Source organism: Mixophyes fleayi, chromosome 2 (genome assembly GCF_038048845.1).
Source record: "Mixophyes fleayi isolate aMixFle1 chromosome 2, aMixFle1.hap1, whole genome shotgun sequence".
In the NCBI taxonomy this organism is placed as follows: domain Eukaryota; kingdom Metazoa; phylum Chordata; class Amphibia; order Anura; family Limnodynastidae; genus Mixophyes; species Mixophyes fleayi.
In genome coordinates this window covers 33,279,963-33,301,936 of record NC_134403.1, presented here as the reverse complement: position 1 = coordinate 33,301,936, position 21,974 = coordinate 33,279,963, and the positions used below count along the sequence as shown (strand labels likewise).

At 39.0% G+C, this 21,974-nt stretch overlaps 1 protein-coding gene across 1 annotated transcript in view; it reads right to left on the bottom strand.

Moving 5' to 3' along the window:
- CNTN5 (contactin 5) overlaps positions 1–21,974 on the bottom strand; it is a 1,124,282-nt gene that overhangs the window by 338,595 nt on the left and 763,713 nt on the right. Inside the window, exon 8 of the mRNA XM_075198772.1 lies at positions 3,920–4,015. Within this exon, the coding sequence (XP_075054873.1) occupies positions 3,920–4,015 (96 nt within the window). The remainder of the gene's footprint in view (positions 1–3,919; positions 4,016–21,974) is intronic.

The window sequence follows — 21,974 nt, the reverse complement described above, 5'->3', positions numbered from 1 at the left end:
CCTCCCTTGGCGCTCTCATCTCCTCCTTCGGTCTTCAGTATCATCTCTACGCTGACGACATTCAACTCTACATCTCCTCGCCTGACCTCTCCCCCCTCCCTCCTCTCTCGTATATCCGACTGCCTCTCCGCAATCTCCTCCTGGATGTCCTCGCGATTTCTCAAGATCAACATCTCCAAAACGGAGCTCATTGTCTTTCCTCCCCCCAGCTTCCCCTCCCACCACCACCTCTCTATCACTGTTAATAACACCTCCATCTCTTCTGTCACCCAACTTTGCTGCCTAGGCGTTACATTCGACTCTTCTCTCTCCTTCACCCCCCACATTCAATCTTTTGCCCAAGCCTGTCGCTTCCAACTTCGCAACATTGCCCGCATCCGACCTTTCCTCTCTCAGGATGCCACCAAAACTATCATCCATGCACTCATTATCTCCCGCCTGGACTACTGCAACCTCCTCCTCTCCGGCCTCCCCCTCTCCCATCTTGCCCCCCTCCGCTCTATTCTTAACGCGGCTGCTAGACTCATCTTCCTATCTCGCCGCTCCTCCTCCGCATCCCCTCTCTGCCTTGCCCTACACTGGCTCCCCATACCCCACAGAATCCTTTTCAAACTCCTGACCACAACGTACAAGGCGCTCTCCCAGTCCACTGCCCCCTATATCACTGACCTCCTCTCCATTCACACTCCTGCCCGCTCTCTGCGCTCGGCCAATGACCATCGCCTTTCCTCCACTCTAATCACCTCTTCCCATTCCAGAATCCAAGACTTCTCCTTCACTGGAATGACCTCCCTCGCTCCGTCCGTCTCTCTCCCACTCTTAGCTCCTTCAAACGGGCACTAAAAACCCACCTTTTCCTCAAAGCCCACCCACCTTCCACCTAACCCTGCCTCCCCTCCTTTATACGCCAACTCACTCCCTCTGTACTTGTGTTTTGTTCACCCTCCCTTAGGATGTAAGCTCATTGAGCAGGGCCCTCCTCCCTCTTGTGTCCTTACCAGCTCTTCTGCTCCATCACTGCATTAGCCTGCTTAGAGCTCCTGAAGTGTCAGTATTTTTTGTTTACTGTTCAGTAATGTTATACCCTGTACTGTCTACTGTTTGTGCATTGTACGGCGCTGCGGAACTCTTGTGGCGCCTAACAAATAAAGGATAATAATAATAATAGAGATTAGTATAGATAAAAGGAGAGACAGAAGCGAGAGAAGGCATCAGCAACAGACTAAGGACATAGAGGAACTCCAACATGAGAGGACCAAGTGTTGTACCAGAGAACAAAGCTGCCTACTCACATCCCTTCTGAGGAAACAATACCTGGACCTTGAGAAAAGTGCACACAGAGGCCCAACATCAACTCAGGACTGATGAACTACAGACGAGTGCTACCACTTAACATGTTTTTGATCACACACACTATAATGTAATCAAAACACATAAGTCCTGACCAGGTGAAACACATAAAGCCACATAAAGCCACAATTGGGTCAGGTACTAAGGAAAAAAGAAGGAGTAACCACAAACCTAGATACAAGCTTGGCCCCAAAATAGGAGGGTTTTGTGAATGTATACTAAACCTCTCTCATTCCACTTATTAGGAGTAATGGCCACTCCTACAAAAGGGTAATTGAGGAAACCCTAATAGTTACAGACAACAACAAATATAGAGACCTTGAAAGGTATTAAACTGATTGGACATTGTACATGTTACTTAATGAACTATAAATTCTTGTATTACCTGTGACACAAGGACTTACACATATTGTTGTGACATGATTATCGGCCTACTAAAGTTTTAGGGGCAGATTCAATTGTCCGCTTTACTGCCAAAAGTAAAGTGGCCTGCGCACTATTACCGTTAATACGGTAATTTTAACCCGGATTTCCGCAAGCAGAAATCAGTGTTGAAATTACTGTACTAATGGTAATAATGCGCAATATTACAGTAGCAACGGGCCGCATTACTTTCGGCAGTAACGCGGTCAATTAAATTTGACCCTTAGAATATGTTTGAGAAATATTTATAGAGAAAAGTTGTTAAAGTGTGATAGTATAAGTTAAACTAATTGAAGACTCGTGAATAAGACATAATCAAATTGTTTATTGTATTTTACAACTGTGATTAACCTCTTGTGGTCACCCTATCACCCGTCTCTTCATAATCTCTTTTCCTATCTCCAGTTAACAAAAGATTATCCCTAAACTTTGGTTCTATCTCCATTTTTACAGGTAAGTGCATGGATTTGCACACCAAGATGAAACGGCGGCGTTGCAAAGGTTTGTACCGTCAGATGTGAGGATTGTGGTGGGTTAGGGGCGTTGCTTTGCTCGGTATGAATTAGGTACACTCATGCTCCTAATTTTGCATAACATGCATATATGATATTTTGTTTTCCAGGACAACACTATTTAAATGAGAGGTGCTGGTGATAAAGTGGTAGTAGGTTGGACTTTGAATTGACGTTTTCACTCTTTCCACCATGCACATTTAAAGGTGGGCCCACAAACCCGCAAAACAAGACACACGCAGTTCCAAGGACTGCGAAGTGGGAGATCAATTCAGCAAACAAGGATACAACGTGGGTCCACATTCTATGCAGTTCATAAATAAGCTCTACTGACTTATAATATCCTTTTGCTAATGTACAATAAGAGTTGAGTTATCGCATATTTTATTCTGGAGCGGACTCTCAACCAGAATGCAAAACAGTCAGATAACAAAAGAATAATGACACTTATCAATTTCTTCCAATATGAGACCAGGATCATCAACCTCTTCTTTTACAATATCCTAAGCTTGCTTTATATTCAAATGCAATATTGTTCTACTCGTCTCCAATTCCTTTATCTCAATTAACTCTTCAACCTTTCCGTTTTTCACGTCTTGGCATGAATATTTTTCTGGAATACATTATAATCCTGTAAAGCTTATTATTTTACACCTGACTCTCCTGGTTTTACACATGTATGTACCTGCGGTGGATATTTCAGTATTCAATTAAATGGTTGTCACATATGTTTGCTTTATTTAATATACATTAGTAGTAAATTTTGGCAAATATAAATAAGTTTGGTACTATGTTGTCATGTTATTAAATGATATTTTGGTTTATTTATCTTTTTCTTATTTTCTATTTTTATGGGAGAAAAGAGAGCTATGACACTAACGTTCTGATAGTAGATTATGCCTGTGACTAGTGTTTAGGATTTTGGAGGGGCTGTTAAATCATAGATACATAGGTGGTACAGGGTCTATTGCAGCCAGAATAATCTCAGGCTCTGCTAATTTAGGTGGAAATGGGAGATTTCACAGAGAAGCTGTATCTATTGTCAGACACAATGTATGAACAGCTGTGAAGTATATTATGTTTGTTACTCTCTGCCATGGAAAAATGGAAATATACTGTTATCTTTGTCACTCTCTGGAATCACTAGTGACCAAAGATAAGGATGTATTTCACAGTTATTGTTTAAAAGGTAATAAAACCAACCCGTCTATTATATATTTTTAATCTGCAGAACGCTGCAGGGGAGTAATACGTTGATAAAAATAATGGTTAATTATAACTGTTCTATCGCTCTGAAATGAAATTGAGCTTTGTACAAAGGAACAGGACAGATAAATGTAAATCACAATTACCTGCCATAATATATATATATATATATATATATATATATATATATATATATATATATATATATATTCATTTTAGTACTAACATTTTTCAGGACATTTAGCTAAATATAAAATACGATCTCTAAACAAGAGATTTATTGTTAGTATTCACTTCCCACACAGTAGGTTATATATATTCAGATGTATTTTAGAGTCACTCAGTTTGACACTGACATTCATTTTAGGCTTCTATACTATGAAATTACTATGATCACGAAAACTGATAAGATAGTACAATGCTGTTACCTGGTGAATGATGTGGGGGAGAGCACATTAGAACCACTCCTTGACCTTCTCTCACCGAGACGGCACTTCGGACGCGGCCGCTGAAATTCCCAAGATCTGTAAACAAAACAGATTATTGTTTCATATATAAAAGTATCACATACACAATAAACAAATATTGTCCCTTTGTTATTAAGAATCATTGACCCAAGTGAAAAACTATTGCAACTTGTAAAAAGATATTTATTAGTTTATCAGACATCTGTTATTGAATCATTAATATGCATCACCAACTGCATCAAAGATATGGCAGGTATCTGCCATTGATTTCATTGATTAATTAATATATACCACAAGTGTACAGTGTTACATGTTTTAACAATTTTTAACCTGTAACTTTCAATTTTCGGTATATATACACACACTATATATATATATATATATATATATATATATATATATATATATATATATATATAATATCATGATTGAACAGCAATTTCCAAAATGTAGCCAGTCAACAGTAAGGGGCAGATTCAATTGAAAAAAAGATCTGCGAGAGCTAATTTTACTGTACTACTGATAAAAATTGCACGCTCACACTGTTCTGAGGAACATCGAGGCCAATTGAATCAGCCCCATAGCGTCTATTATTTAATAGTAATGATATATGGTTATTTGCAGTACTTTTTTAAAGAGCAACCACAAATAGACAATAAAAGTGTATGTATTTGAGCTAAATAATATACAATGCTAAAGCACTAACTCTCAAAATGTAACTTGGAAAATATTTAAATAAATAAATATGTGGGATGGGATAAACATCAGTTTGGGGTAAATGTTGCCCCACATGTACTTCAGTAAATCTGCCCAGCCTTAATCCACTCTTTGCTCTGAGAGAATTTCTATCTTTTTCATCAATGGGCAGATACTTGGTAGTGGTATGTAGTGTATAAGCCTGAATGAGTCTAAATGACTGATTTTCAGTCTTCTAGGTAACAGAATTGTTGTGGGCAGACTGATGGTTTATATAGTTTATCCACAGGTCAGTTTGGATGATTCACTTTTGAAAGAGGAAAAAGTAACATTCTGTTGCTCTCAGTTTTGCCAAATATAAATGGTCTTTTGGCTATTGACGAAGTAGTGGATGGGTCTTTTGTTATTTGAGATTGAGGAAGTATATGCTATTTGAACTTAAAGTCAGGGTTAGAACTTTAATACAAAATATTTTAACCAAACTGTGCATCTACAACTAGCCCATTGTTAGATCTGTGTCCTGAACATGTGTGGCATGCAGTTCCTCTATTCCACCACTGGGGCTGCTGGTTTCATCTCCTCCTTCACCTGCCTCACTGCTCTATATTACTGCTTCTTGCTCTCTCCATTGCTGGTTGTTGTTTGTTTGCTCCTATGTACAGATTGTTGTTCTGGTCTCAGCTTGATCCAGCATTTTATTCCAGTGTCTCGCCAGTTTGTTCCCCATTTTCCTGCATCTCTTCAGAGATACTGGCTGCTTTCTATTTGACCACTGCACCATCCAGCATTTAACCCTGTAAACCTGCTACTCGATATTATGATTTCAAATTAAGTTTACTTGCACTTCAGTAATATTGGATTCTATGTTATTGTAGTTATTATTTTCTTTTCTCTGCACTATATTTTGTTACTCTCTAGACTAAGGTCTCTGATATATTGCCATCATTGGGTTAATCATAATAAACTTACATTTTATTTCTCCTAATTTTGACTCCTGTCTCAACTGCTTCAGTAAAACACAAAGTGATTCATAACACCACTTCTGCTTTGGGACTTAATTTGCTTCCTAAACAATGGAACTCATCCAGTTGGAGATAGTCAATATACGGTCTCTGTAGGGACCAAAATACTACATTTATAATAAGTCCATGCATATAAGAGGGATAGACACTTAATATCTATGCTGTTATTATTGACTTATCTATGGTTACAGGAAGTTGCTATATAGGATATACTTCCTGCAGTTTGTCATGTTATTTCTTCTCCTATTGGTAGGATTAGTAATATGAGAGAACTTTCTGAAACTGATAGGTATTTTGCTATCTTGTTCCCCACATATGAAGTTGTTAGGACAATCAAATCAGTTAGATTATCATCAACAGTGCTAGAAAAGACTATCAATGAAACTGAGTGCATTACCAAAGATGACTGTGGAAATATCCACCATTAGCCCCATGACCATGCAGAACAGAATGGCTAACCAGTAAAGCAGGAGTGTGTGCTCTAGTTTCAAAGTAATGCTGTGCCTTTGATCCTGTTAACCCACAAAAGGTATGCATTAAAATGAATCATTGTGTACAGCTGGTTAGAAGCTCTAAGTATACAGCTATCTTATGGCATTTTGATATTCATTTGTGTTTGTTTTTCATGTAATTGTTTGCTATGTTTAGCAAATGTTATTTTATGTGTAGTAACATGACTGAAGATATTGTACTACTAACAATTGTATGCTAAGAGAGCACATTGAAACTATATGGAAAAGGAATGTGACACATTGGTGAGTGACCTCGTGAGTATTACAATAATGTTGAGTGGAAAGAGGCTCAAAAGATGAGAATGTAGAAGCAGGCCTTACCAGTCAGATCTTCATAAGTTAAACTGATTTCTATCTGATATTTATAAAGTGAGAAGACAAGGAATGTGTAAATGGGATGTTAACATTGCTACTTGTTTTTAAAGGAATTTATGTAGTGCCTAAAGGAATGTGCTTAATTAGATATGTCATGTTATGTATAGAAAATGTCTAGTGGCGTGTGTTAGTCTGTCTGTGTGTGTGTGTGTGGAAAAAATAAAACCAAGCTGCAGCGCCACCTGCTGGGCGGAGTTATACACTGACCTACTAAATTCTTAGTGTGTGTGGGAAAAAAAATCAGAAAGGGCTGAAATTTGGTATACTAAGATGTTTTTAATTTGTTAATTTAATTTGTTAATTGTTAAAAGTGTTTATAAAGATTTTAAAAATATATATATATATATTTCTTGAAGGAGAAGTGACAGTTGGGAGTGGTTGGTGGTTGCCGGGGGTGACAGTGGGGAGTGGTCGGTGGTTAACACCTTAAGTAGCTTGATTTGACTAGAATGCATGAGTATCATGCACGGGTTAACTTGTATATGAAATGTGTGCATTTCCACCGTAGAAAGAGCAGCTAAATCTTATTGCGCACTGGGCATGTACCATATGTGCTTTAACCGCATTGTTTCAAGCTACAAATACAAGTGTAATCTTCCAGAGGGGGGAGAGTGTTCTGTAAATTGCATGGTGAATCTATGCTAGTGTCATACTCTCCCAGGCGCATGTGTGATTTCTAAATAAACATGACTCTGGTCATTCTCACTTTCAGAGATGGTCAATAAGTTTGAAAAGGTTCGAAATTCAATTGAACTTGTCTACTTTGAAGGCCTATCTTGAATTTAAGCTTTTAAACTTAACTTTGCAAACCTGTTAAAATGCAGTCATTAAGCTTGATCACTTTCGAGCTGGTATGATCATGGTCGAAACAGTTTGCTTTGCTCAAATTTAGCTTTGAATCCTTTAGTCTATTTACAGTTTGAAAATGTGCGCCGATTCAACTGGCTAGTTTGAGAACCACAATTTTGAGCATGTCTAATTCTTCTACACTGCAAAATGTTGCACTCACCATGAATTGCTAAGTATGCATTAGGTGTATGAATGTAATTAGTTTTATATCTACATGTAAGTAGATTTTCCTGAATGAGATTACTTAAATGAACTGACAGGGGGTCGGAGAAGGAGCATTTAGAGAGATATTCACATTATTACTTGTAGGCCACAGAATGTTTCTCCCAACAAAGGGGCATAATTCTTCTACCTGCTCATAGTTGGTATAAACCACTCCTGATCCTACACGTTTAATAAGACACATTTTGCAACTTTCACTTGGTCTAATGTAATAAAAACATTCAAACACACAAGACAACCCATGTAATAAAGACAGTCCTGGGGGTATATTTACGAAACTGCTGGTTTGAAAAAGTGGACATGGTGCCTATAGCAACCAATCAGATCCTAGCTGTCATTTTGTAGAATGTTCTAAATAAATGATAACTAGAATCTGATTGGTTGCTTAGGCAACATCTCCACTTTTTCAAATCCATAGTTTAGTAAATATACCGCCTGATGTCTGTTCCCTTAATCACATGATAAGATATAAAGAAGCAATAGTGAGCAATATTTAAGGAGACTAATGTAAAAATTAATATTAGTGAAAGGACTTGATGTGATGTTTTAAATGTTTTCTTGAATACCGGCAAATCCGTAAACATTGGTGCCTCCCACTTTTATAGGGGTGGTCCCAAAGACCCAGAAGCGGGCAACCACCTTGCAATGTCTAATAAGACCACATCGCACAAATAAAGAGGCAATGTATAGCTCAAGTTATTTTGCAATTAACAAATGAGCTCTCTATAAAGTGAATGCTTTGCCTGAAAATTGTTGCTTGTTGCAACATTATTTGCATCCTAATTAAAGTCATGAGATGAAGAGGATATTGGGACTGAACTTTTGAACATCTGAAACCACCTGGCACCCGCTTAAGGCAACTGTGCCAGAGAGGTAAAGATGTAATTATTTTTTTGCAGTTTGAATATTGGGTTGGGACATAGCTGTCTCGCTGATGGATCTGGCAGTGATGTGAAAGAATGGGACTTCTTCACAATGGTACCACGTTCCCAGTGATTTATAGTTATAGCCCTTTCATTCCTTTACTTTCTACTGTCATTGCTGCTACTTTAGATGTTAATCAAAAGCTTTTTCATTTTAACTTGCCTTATAACTAAAATGAAATATGTCATTGCTCAGGATTTTTACACTATTTTAATAAAAAGGTTTTTTTCCTTATAACAAAGCTGTTCCCAGCTATATATTTATATCAGTTATCTGTGTCATTGTGTAAAAAGATAACACTTGTGTAATGAGATTAAACAGCATAATCTGCAGAACATGGTTTAGGGATTCTTATCAATACTATTGAGCTCCGAGGCTATTATGTGATGATAAGGAAATGAATTAAGATACTTCTTAGATTGGGAGAAAAACAGTGTGTGAGATATCGTTAGGGGTTAAAACCTATAGAAAAAAATAAGGCTTCTCCTTTTTCTTTTTTAATATTGTTCACACAGGTGTTTGATTTATAAAATGTCTTTATTGAAGTCTGGCAAGATTTGATTAATTAAATGGGCTAAGTTTCAAGATGAGAAAAGTTATACAAGCTAACACTTTTGAAAGCAAAGCAGCATTCCAAACTATAGAAGCATTCTGTCATCTTATCCCGTTTACAGACCAAGCTTAAACTGATTCAATATAATTCAAACAGTATAATATGAACAATGAGCACCAAAAACCAACTACACACATTAGTGGAAACATGTGAAGAGTTTGGGTGGTAACAGGGGTGGAAGTAGAGCATGATATCAGTGGTTTCCCACCTTCGGTAATGGTGCGTATTCAGACTGTATTGAAGAGTTGCTGGAACAATAGTTAGCAAACAGCAGAGTTCACCTCCTGATTTTAGATAAGGTCCTGACCCTCCTGTTTTTAACCCCTTCCACTCTGTTTTGATGTCACAGGGTCCACAGCTGTTTTCACACCTCCTGTGAGCTGCCCCTGCTCCCTCTCTGGACACCACAGCAATAACAAATCTGGCCACCAGACGGCATTTAATAACAGAGTGGACCATGGTTGTTCAAGTGGCCCACTGAGGACAGACCGGATTGGTGCGATATTCCCAATATAAGGCCCGAGCCTGTCACAAAACACATAGAGTATATGTCTACAATTTATTTTTTTTGACAAACTAAAAATTAAAAACAGGTAAAATCAAAAAGTAATTTACCAAGAAGGGGCACATTCAACTTCAGTGCTTCCTTTTTTAAACGTCGGCTTAAAACACAGGCTAAAACAGACATTACATTTAGTGGTTTACATCCTGCAACTTTAACTTACTTGTCTTTACGGCTTTCTCCTGTGCTTTTCTGACATTTCTTTATACTATTGGCAGTAATTCCAGACTGGGACTAAAAGGAGCTTTTGCATACAAAGCAAAACAGCCCACATTCATGCCAGCCTAATAGTGTTGGAAATGAATACTTTGCACTGCAAATCTTTCATTGGGCATCTCACCATAGTTGCTACTTCTCTCAGTGCACTAGTAGGGGCAAGGTTCGGATAGTGCAGTGACTTTTGTGAGGCTGAGAAGCCATATAAGACAGTTTAGACATAGAACCGCCCTACATTAACAGTGTTCTGGCAGGAGGGAAAATATGAGTAAATCACAGGGGAGTCACTCCCATCAGGTCAAAAATTATGGCTTTTTTTCTAGGTGCTGGTAAAGGACCCTCGAAGTTGCAGCAGCAAAAGCCCCTCCTACTGCAGCTAGAGGGTGCATTTGCGAAAAAAAAGAGGCAGTGGAAAGACAAGCCCAGCCGGGCCCCGGCAACACACAGACAAGGTGGCATAGGGGGTCCATCCAGTTACAGGAGCATATCAAAACAACTCCTGGATGGTCAGGTTTTGAAAATTTTTCACTTTACATTGCTATATCGCTACGGCGCTACGGATACCTAGTGGCGCCCTATAAATAAAAATTAATAAATTAATAATATATCGTCTTATTGTTTGCACAGTAAGAGCCCACCAATGTATTACAGTATACTCTGCTATGCTTCTAGACATACCACATTTGAAGATTTGCAATACTAAATAAAATGAAAAGAAAAAAAGATTGAAATTGAACAGGACTGCAGTTATATTCTTCTGTGTATACATTAAATATACATTATATACATAAATATATTGTTTCAGAAATGAACGTGAAACATTTTTTTTTCTGCGGCAACCACAGGCACATTATACCTCAAAACTGCCTCGGAATTTTAGTGCTGTCTTTGCAAACATAAATGACAAGTAAAATACAGTATTTACAGAACTATAAATATAAAAGTAACTGTGTGGTTATTTACAGAATATTCTTTCACAAATTGCTATAAAAGCAATTTTTTTGCGAGGGGGAGGGCGATTTGAAGAAATGTATTTATTTTAGGTCATGGCACAGAATAAATATATTAATAAAATAACAAAAGTGAGACATTTACAGCTACCTTCAGTGGCAAACACAGGATTTCTAGATGGGGGGGGGGGGGGGGGGGGGAGTCCAAATGCTTGGTTTTGAAATGAGTGTGTCCAGCCCATGGAAGTGGCATGAATAGCAATGAACAAAATATAGTACACCCCTTAAAGAGCAAAGGTATGTATTTCCATAGATTAACAAAAATAAAAAATAATAAAAATAATATATATATATATATATATATATATATATACACACTCATACAGTGCACACTGTATTTTAATCAATGACAACATGGATAATCTGTAGTATTGATATATATTATGCACTGTATGAAGAGATGTGATTAAGGTTTTGGCATCGTGACCGATTTTTAGGAAATTTACCCTGTCTAGAACAATGTTTCCTGGCTCAGAATGATGACACACAAAACTACATATGCTGTAGAAATAAACTAATAAAATCATGAATCAATAATGTGATTTAATAAATAATCCCTTATTTTCATGTAAATATGTCAATATGTCACAACATACGTTCTACCTTCAAATCAGCCTATTTGTTATCCCGTGACCCAGAACCCGACAGACAACAGTTATTTAATCGCCCGTCAATAATGTGATAAAGTTTCAAACATGGAACTACTCTTGTAGTTAATAAAAACAAAACATTTTTGCTATGATGTAAAACACTAAAATCATCTGGAACTATAATAACAGTGCTGGTGAACTTAATGTAACTGTCATTTCTATTATTATTCCAGTTACTATATGTCTGAAAAAATTTAAATGCCCGGATGACATTGTCATTTGGATCCACTGTGCATCTGGCTGCCATTTATACAATGCTGTGCTCCTTATAATGGCTGTGATGTCAGACAGAAACTAAAACACTTTATGTATTATACATATCTGTTTCATGTCATTCAAATAAGTGGTCAGGAAGAATGTAACATTCCGTAATCATAGAGATACTATATGTGGGGCAGAGCTCAATGTAACCTATACTTGCCAACTTTTTACATCTCCCCTCTCGAGAGATCCTGAACTGGACGGGACGTGTTGAATTGCAACATTTTGGCCCCTTCCCCCACAATGCAATAACATGAAATGGACTGGAACAAAATGACGCGATTCACCGCAAATTGCGCCATAGAGGCTCTCCACTTCCCCAGGAATAGGGTGTGATGGATAGGATGTGGGAGAATTGCCTGCTCTTCCGGGAGTCCGGAATACCTACCCGGAATTCGGAAGTCCCCTGGACATTGCAGGAGAGTGGGAAAGTAGGGTCTACACTCATGTGAACAAACCTAAATCCTCACAGACAGGAGACAAGGTAGAAGGAACGACTTGCACTGGTCATGTGATTTGAACTGCTGGCCTTGGAGAAGAGATGGGGTTTCCAGGCAACTGGAACACCCCCACTCCCAAGTGCGTTCCTGAACTTAGCTAATGTTTATGTGGTATTGCACATTTTATGAAATTATAAATCCACCTTTAATAAACTTATGACTTAAATATATTAATTACCTATAACATGCAAATTCCAATCTGATTTATTGTTCAGAGTCCCCATAAGTCAGAGTCTCCTTTTTATAGCTACAATGGAATAATTCCTGCATTCATTAACAGCACTAGGCATCACCTGTCATTCCCCTGCGGCGTTATCACTAAGCTACCTGCTTCGATTAGCTAGGTTTAAAACCTCCATTGCCAGCACAGAACTAATAGCAGCAGATACTTTCACAAATAATGGAGATTTCAATGAGGGGAGGGGAGCAGAGGGTCCTAAGGTTGTGCAGCATTGTCTGTTACCCAGAGCAATGATGGTCAGGCATTGCTGTATTTTCTATACCAGCAGGGTCAGATTAAACATAGGGCTAACTGGGCTACAGCCCAGGGGCCTATGGCATACAGGGGGCCCTTGAAAGTGCTCAGCAGCGGTATTGATCGGTCGAGGGCGGGGGCGCCCCCGGCGCGATCAGTGCTGCTGAGCACTTTCACTGCGGTCCTTCTCCGGCGCGCTGTAGTCTCCTTACTGAGGAGATCTCGTGAGTCTCACTCTCACAAGATCTCAGTAAAGAGCATACAGCGTGCCGGAGAAGGAGGTAAGTGCCGAGGGGGGGGGGGCAGCTCGGATCACAGGGGGGCCCTCACGGGGGAATGGAGGCCCCCTTAGCCCAGGGGCCTCCATTCCCTTAATCCGGCCCTGTATACCAGTAGTGGGCCCTTCACCTGTGGCCTCAGCTCCTTCCTGCTTCATTGCCAGATTTGTTAGTGATCACTTCTGGCACTTGTTTAAAACATACTTGCCTACTCTCCCGGGATTCCGGGAGGCTCACAAATTTCGGGGAGTCCCAGAAGAGTAGGCAAACCTCCCGAATTTGCTGAAATTCACAGCATATTATAGTGAGGGCGGGGCTATGGTGACGTGACCACGCCCCCTTCTACCTCCTGTCACATGACTTCTCCCCCAGGATCTCATGTTTTGAAAGTTGGCATGTATGGTTTAAAATACCTGCTGATATGTTATTACGGATAGGTGTCACTTTTATTTATTAAGTGTATTATTTTAACTTATTACCAAGATTAAGGGTAATGTGTGGCCCTTGGGCAGGTTAGAGGGCCGTACCATACTTAAAGGTACAACGTGTCAAATATATACACGTTTGGGTCTAATATATTTCACGGAAGCCAGATGTACATTATCATGGACTACAAATGTTCCTAGGTAAACTCTTATGCCAATACATTTTATAATATATAAATATATATATAGTGAGCAGTTAGTGAACAAAACGCTACTCAAAGGAAAATCTAACTATACAGTATGGGGCTAAAACACATGAAGTAGTCCTCCTTCTAAAGTGCTGATAATGAAATTGCCAACATTTTGTACTGTCAAAACACACAGCCCAGCCCCTCTCACTAACCAAGGACATGATAAACATACTAGTAGATTAATTGGCTGCTAACAAATTGACCCTAGTCTGTGTGTGTGTCTGTCTCTGTGTATGTTAGGGAATTTAGACTGTAAGCTCCAATGGGGCAGGGACTGATGTGAATGAGTTCTCTGTATAGCGCTGTGGAATTAGTGGCGCTATATAAATAAATGGTGATGATGATGATGATCCCCTTGTGATACTTTTTATGTTTACATAATAGGCACAGTGTGGTTAAACGCCATAGAAGCAAACTTGGCATCTAACATGCCAGCACTACAGAGATTACCGTATTTCCCCATGTATAAGACGCACCTTTTCCCCCAAAATTTTGTGTCTAAAACCTGGGTGCTTCTTATACAGGGGTAGCGGGGATTTAGGGGGGGGGGGCAGCATTACCGTGGCAGCGGGTGGGATCGAGGGGGAGCAGGGCAGCGTTACAGTGGCAGCAGGGGGGATCGAGTGGGAGCGGGGAAGTGTTACAGTGGCAGCGGGGGGATCAAGTGGGAGCGGGGCAGCGTTACAGTGGCAGCGGGGGGAACCAGGAGGAGGGGGACAGAGGCACAGTGGCAGCGGGGACCCAGGAGGAGGGGGACAGGCACAGTGGCAGCGGGGATCCAGGAGGAGGGGGACAGGCACAGTGGCAGCGGGGATCCAGGAGGAGGGGGACAGAGGCACAGTGGCAGCGGGGATCCAGGAGGAGGGGGACAGGCACAGTGGCAGCGGGGATCCAGGAGGAGGGGGACAGGCACAGTGGCAGCGGGGATCCAGGAGGAAGGGGACAGGCACAGTGGCAGCGGGGATCCAGGAGGAGGGGGACAGAGGCATAGTGGCAGCGGGGAGGATGGGCTATTGCAGGGAGAGTGTGCTGCCCGGCTGCTCTGATCACAATCAGAGCAGCCGGCTATTACACTCTCCCTGCTTTTTTTGACAGCTACCGTAATATTTTTTTTTTTCAAATTTTTGGGCCAAAATTAAGGTGCGTCTTATACATGGGAGCGCCTTATACATGGGGAAATACGGTACATCTCAAACCATTATACCTTTAACTTCAATATTTCCCTGCCTCTTGCTTACATTTTCTATTTGACGTGAGTGGCAGAAAACAATATTTGTAACCAGTATACACGGTATATTCATAATGGAAATGTATCATTTACTGTATGAGAACCACAATTTTAGCTAAACAAGACACTTCCTGTCTTGCTTTATCCGTGTGTTAATAATGAAAGCTGAGAATTGTACTACATAGAGATATAACTGGATGAACAATAGCCTTAATCAGAACGTTGGAATCATGACTCACCGCGACAGCTGTTTAATCCATTCCTTGATTAAGCTCCTTAGGAGGCAGGAATTTAATGACCTGATATCTGAGGCTCTTACCTTGGCACCATGATTAGTACATCATATTATAACTTTACATACTAATCTTCTGTGACTCCCATTCACTTGTATAACATTGTGTAATCCTACATAATATTCTAAGATATAATTTCCAGTTACTAAGACGGACACAACATCCATCACTGGAGAAAATGAGATTTAATTAAACCATTAGCTGAATCTCAAACAACATCATAACAAAACCCAAATGTGCTATACTGAGATGTGTTTTTTTACCGACTGACTGTTATGTATGACGTTCATTCCCAACGTTCATTCTAGAACACTTACAAAATGGATTGTGACAAAAGTTTGATTAATGGTGACAACCAATAGGTAAACTTGGCTAACTCAAGCCGTGCTTCTAATATCATCTAATAAAGAGTAACAAATAAGAGCAAATTTACTTGCGACATTTGGAAGGACTTCTGCATATTCTTTATTTCCTAGATACTTTAGCAATATGATTGTAAGAGAAGAATTCCACCCAAATTTTAAAATATAGTTTTGGGTGGAATTCTCTAAGATACAATACATAGCTATACTTAACTTTGGTGCTATTTTCCCTAAATCACCAAACCCTTCTTCTGCACCAACAGACCAGAGCTGCCATTCTCTCTACTGCTATCATCATCATCATCGATTTATTTATACAGTATAGCACCACTAATTCTGCAGCGCTGTACAGAGAACTCATTCACATCAGTCCCTGTCCCATTGGAGCTTACAATCTAAATCCCCTAACATACACACACACACAGACCAAGAGAGACTAAGGACAATTTAATAGCAGCCAATTAACCTATCAGTATGCTTTTGGAGTATGAGAGGTAACCGGAGCATCCAGAGGAAACCCACGCAAACACGGGGAGAACATACAAACTCCACATAGATAAGTCCATGGATCGAACTCATGACCCAAGTGCTGTGAGGCAGAAGTACTAACCACTGAGCCACTGTGCTGTCCACAATGCCCGTGCTGCTAACATGGACCTTTTTACCCATTTGATTGAATGTGAATTTTGTAAATGCATGAACCATTGACAAAACTTGTTCACACCAGGAACGCTCTAGCAGGAAACAGGATCACAGTAAAGACCTTCACTTTGGAACCTGCTAGATTGGAGTAATGCTGAAAGGAAGGGAAAATTAATTCAGCATTTAAACTCAGTGAACTCCACCCTAAATATTTTTAGTTTTGGGTAGAACCTATAGAGCTTTCTTGCATTCTGATCCTAAACCCCACTTGCTTTCTCTGGCTATTAAAAAAAAAACTAGGATCCCCTGTGCAGGGATACCCATTGTGATAACAATACTGCCTGCCAAGATATTCTGAAAGGTGTGAGACATTGTCAGTTGGATGAGACAGCTACTATGGCCATACAATCAGGAGTGGCAGCCTCATTGGCAATACTGTCACTTAGAAGAGACTGTGTAGTCACAAACTCCTCATTGAGGGTAACAGCATTGAAATCTGTAGGTTATAGAAATATGCCAAAACCACACAAGAGACATAATAGCTAAAGAATAAATGTAAATACATAACAATTTTATCTTTCCAATAACATATCAGTAATTAACATTAATTACTACCTTTAATGAAACCAATTATATCATTTAAATACGTACATTTAGCGTAACTTTGCACAGTCATAGTAATTTTCCTTTAAAGGAGATTTTTATTTTCATTTCACAATTGATGACCTCGAATCATTGTTGGTAATAGTCTGTGGTCATTCAACTGGAAATATAAATAAATGTAACAGACTTTAAAGTCAAGTGCCCCACTCCTTTGCACAGAGCTGTAACATTGCTAATTAATTATATTTATGTATGTTTTTGGTACAAATATGAATGTAGTAATGTGTTTTGACATGGTATAGATGATTGTATGGTAAAAAAAATAGTTCAAATAAAAAATTGACGGGCTTTTAACTAGTTTGGATAAAAATTTATTTTTACACAGCATATTAAAATGTTGGGTTTTTAGTGGTCTTTTTAAGTGACAGTTTGGGGGAAAAAAATTATACATTGCTACAAATGTGAAGGATCATTTTAAATGAAAAAATGAAGGTGCCTTTGATATCAGGACCACACTCCCAGCCTATCGATGACAAGGCGGAGCAAGAGACGGTAACTTCACAGTTTAGAAGTCGGAGGTCAGTGGCGGGCAAACTAAAAACACTGAATGAGGGACATAAGCCCTCTAAACCTTGGCGCCACAGATGAACGCTTATCATCATCATCACCATTTATTTATATAGCGCCACTGATTCCTCAGTGCTGTACAGAGAACTTATTCACATCAGTCCCTGCCCCATTGGAGCTTACCGTCTAAATTCCCTAACATACACACACACAGACACACACACAAACAGACAGAGAGCGACTAAGGTCAATTTTGATAGCAGCCAATTAACCTACTAGTATGTTTTTGGAATGTGGGAGGAAACCGGAGTACCCGGAGGAAACCCACGCAAACACGGGGAGAACATACAAACTCCACACAGATAAGGCCATGGTCGGGAATTGAACTCATGACCCCAGTGCTGTGAGGCAGAAGTTCTTATGTTCACCTAAAAGGTAAAAGGACACTAAAGGTCCTTAATTTTTAAAGGTCACTAACTATGCTCAATATGACAGGAAATAAAACATTTTCTTCTTTAGTATAAAACCTAACTAGTTTTCTACCCACAATAAAAAAAACCATTATATTTTATTATTCTCACAAATCCTCCACATCAAGCGCAAAATATTTACTTGAGAAAACGCCCCCAAAAACAACATTTCTTGGCACAGACCATTACCCCCTAATGCAGAACACATTCTAAAATGTTATATTTATTCAAATTCACAATTATAAAACAGTGGAATAAGTAGTAATTATACATGCTTGGAAAACATTCAGATTGTGACATGCTGCAAGCTTAACTTTTAGTGCTTGCTCTCATGCAATTACACAGTATATTCTCCCAAGTGCTGATTATTAAGCCCTTTTATTAGTTTGGCTATTTATGTTGCCGCGGTGACGGCTTGCTCTTTTAAAATTTGCAGTACATAAAATTCATTTTTGCTGTAAACCATATTAATGATTAAATACACACCATTAAATTAAGATTAACATTTTGCAAACGTTTACTATTTTTTTTTATGGAATGTGTTTTATATATTATGCAGGCCATTAAACAATACATTTGTTTAATCCTTTCATTTTCTGCAGGCCTAGGCAGCCTATGGCTCTCTAGCTGATCTGGAACTACAAATCCCAGCACTCTGGCTCATTCTAAGGACCGGCTGGCTTATCTCTGGTCTGTTGTATCTGCTGAGCAGGACGGGAAAAAGCAGAGTTTCCACATTGAACTGATTTGTTGTGGAACATTGCCAGGGAACCAGTATTTTCTGTTGTTATTAAAAACTTGTAAGACACAACAATGGATTAGCAAGGGAGGACTCTCAGGCAACTCGATGTAGCCAAGAAGTACAAAGTCAAATCTGATCATCATTAATATTAGGCACATAGTCAGCTATTTGCCAAATAACTGTCACACGTAAAGTGTGGCCCCTTGGGAAGGGAAGACGTTGCTGTTTCAAGTAAATTAGACTGCAATATAGAGGTAAAGCTTGTTAGAATATAAATTAATTAGACCATATTCAAATAGCATTAAATAAAGTCAAACATACTGATATAATATGCAAGTGTTTAAAACTTCACTCCCACTTAGCTGTGGGAGCCATTGTCATTTAAAAATGGACGATGAGTTGGGGGTGAGTGGATGGACCAATAAGAAGCTGCTAGGTTTTGGAGAAGCATGGATCAGCCACTGGGGTTTCGGTGAGAGGAGCAGAATTAACTCCTTACCAACCCGCCGACTCCTCACTAAGCTGCCACCACTTCATCTTGTTCTGAATTTGGATGCTAGGAATATGTTCCTTGCTAATAGGTCTACTAATCATCATCACCATCATCATTTATTTATATAGCGCCAACATATTCCGTAGCGCTTTACAATTGGGGACAAACACAGTAAACTAATAAACAAACTCGGTAAAACAGACACAGAGGTGAGAAGGCCCTGCTCCCAAGCTTACAATCTATGGACCAATCATTGCACTGGCTGCCTGGTGCCATCAGGGTTCTATTCAAAATTCAGGTTCTCATCTTTGCAACTGACAACAATTCTGTAGCTATATACAGAGGCAGCATGCTTTCGTGTGCCTTTTGGCTTTACCTTCAAAGTGAATAATATGCATAATAAAACTGCTATATCTCTACCCACTGCATTATACTTCAATAGAAGTGTTGGGGGGTGTTAGCAGCAATCATTGCAGTAGACGCTACATACGATAGGTGTTCAAACACATTTGTATGATACATGATACTTTATCTGTATACTCTCTTATATTCATATGACTCATACTCTTTGATCTGCTTAGTATATACGACTTTCATCATCCATTCTCTCCAGCTGTCACTCCTACCTATATTACTTCTTCCATGCGGCATTAGGCTAGAGCGTATAACCTTGCCTTGTCAGTTTAATCACCTACTGAGATGAGACACTTATCATTGTTTAAAGACTATGGGGTATATTTACTAAACTGCGGGTTTGAAAAAGTGGAGTTGTTGCCTATAGCAACCAATCAGATTCTAGCTGTCATCTTGTAGAATGTACTAAATAAATAATAGCTAGATAGAGAAGGGCGAAGTCCTTCCTTAAAAATATTTCTAATATATATTGCAGCACCCAAGGCCTTGTGGGACGGATCAGGGGTGTGAAAGTTACTTACATACATATATATATATATATATATATATATATATATATATATATATATACATATATATATATATATATATATATACACACACACACACACACATGAATAAAGATCTGGAACACTGGCGCTTAAAGAACTACGAGCCCCATTATATCTATGGCTGCCAGAGCATGGGAGCAGTGGGACATGTACTCCCATAAACCTAATTAATGGTGAGTAAAGATATGGACAAATAGCATTTTAATTCCTTATAAGATATAAATACTTACCCAAAGTCTTGTTACCATTTTTATTTGCACTCCTAAACCTATATGTATCTTCTTTTATTCATTCCTGTAGTCTGTCAATAATTAATCAGAGTGTCCTGCCCCTGCTTGGCTGGAGCACGAGATAACCACTTTGATTGGCTATTCATGTACAGACCCCCTGTGGTCTATCAACTTCCTTCTTTTAAAGATTGCTTTTGTGAACTTTCTTAAGCTGACTACTGTGTCCCAGTCATTACAGAACACATGTGCTATATATATATATATATATATATATATATATATATATATATATATATATAATGCTCTAAATGTAATATCATATTGCTTTACTATTACTTTTAAAATGAGCGTCTGATCTTCCTGATCCTTTGTTATGTTACCTGGGCACGTGTCATTGTGCTATGCTGGGTGGCTGAGCACACGAGCGCATCTTTGTGCAACTTCTATTTTCCAGACACTTCTACTACTGTGAAGGGCTTTGACCCCGCAATACTAAAAAAAGGTTTGCTTTTCAGTAGAGGAACATTAAGCTATTGAATGCTCTGTCTCGGCTTCTCATCTCAGTCCAACAGACGGATATGAAAGGATGAGTTTCTGTGGCTTTTTTCCCCTTTTACTTTCTTATACTCAGTCAACTCTTTCATGAATAGAAATGACAAGAGCAGCCATCAAACCGGAAACTTCATTCATTCCCTCCTCCTTGGATTTTAAAGCATTTCAGCCCTCCCAAAAATTATGCTCCCTTTCACTGTCAAACAAAAATCCGTGAGATGAAACAAGGTTCTTATCCTATTGTTCCAGGTAAACAGAGACATTGAGGTCTGTCGCCAGCCTTCCATGTGACATATCAACACCTATTTTTATCTTTAAATAAATGTAGCCAGGTGGGGGTTTCAGTGTTTAACAAGGCTTATTCCAGCTAAGCGATATGGTTTTGCAGATAGCAGTGGACAGTTTGTCACTCAGAGTCTTGATTCCATCAAAGAACACATATACGCAATCAGAATATTCTATCATCCCATTTCTTTCTGTCAAGTGAGCTGCGTTTCTGTATCGCTAAAGAGAAGAAGATTTCAAGCAGTGAACGCCATCAAGAGCATTAGTAGTAATGTTTAAAGAGGAAATAATAGATTTAGTATAGCCTGCCCTAGGAATGTCTTAAATAAATATCACAAGATGGGTCTTTTATGAAGCTGCAAAACTGCACCCAAAGCCATTTATAGATGCTATACATCTATTTTTGTTTTATTCTCTTCCTCTGTGTTTGCATAGGGCTCATCTATTCATGACTGTGGTGACTGCAAATTTTGCTCCTTTTAGGCAGGGGCATGATGTGGGTAGAGGAGCCGGAGCATGTGCTCCAGGACTTGGTTCAGTGGCAGGCACCAGACATAAATGAGTAATAATTTAGGAGAAAAATGTAAAAGTTGAATATAATTATGCAGGTGGTTTTAAAATAATAGTAGGCAGGACTTTGAAGTGCCATTTGTCCTTTAATGTCTCCTTGCTATGCACTCTGCGATCAAAATGGCACATTTATGAGAAATTAAATGTATTATGCATCTGTGTTTTTGCCTGTT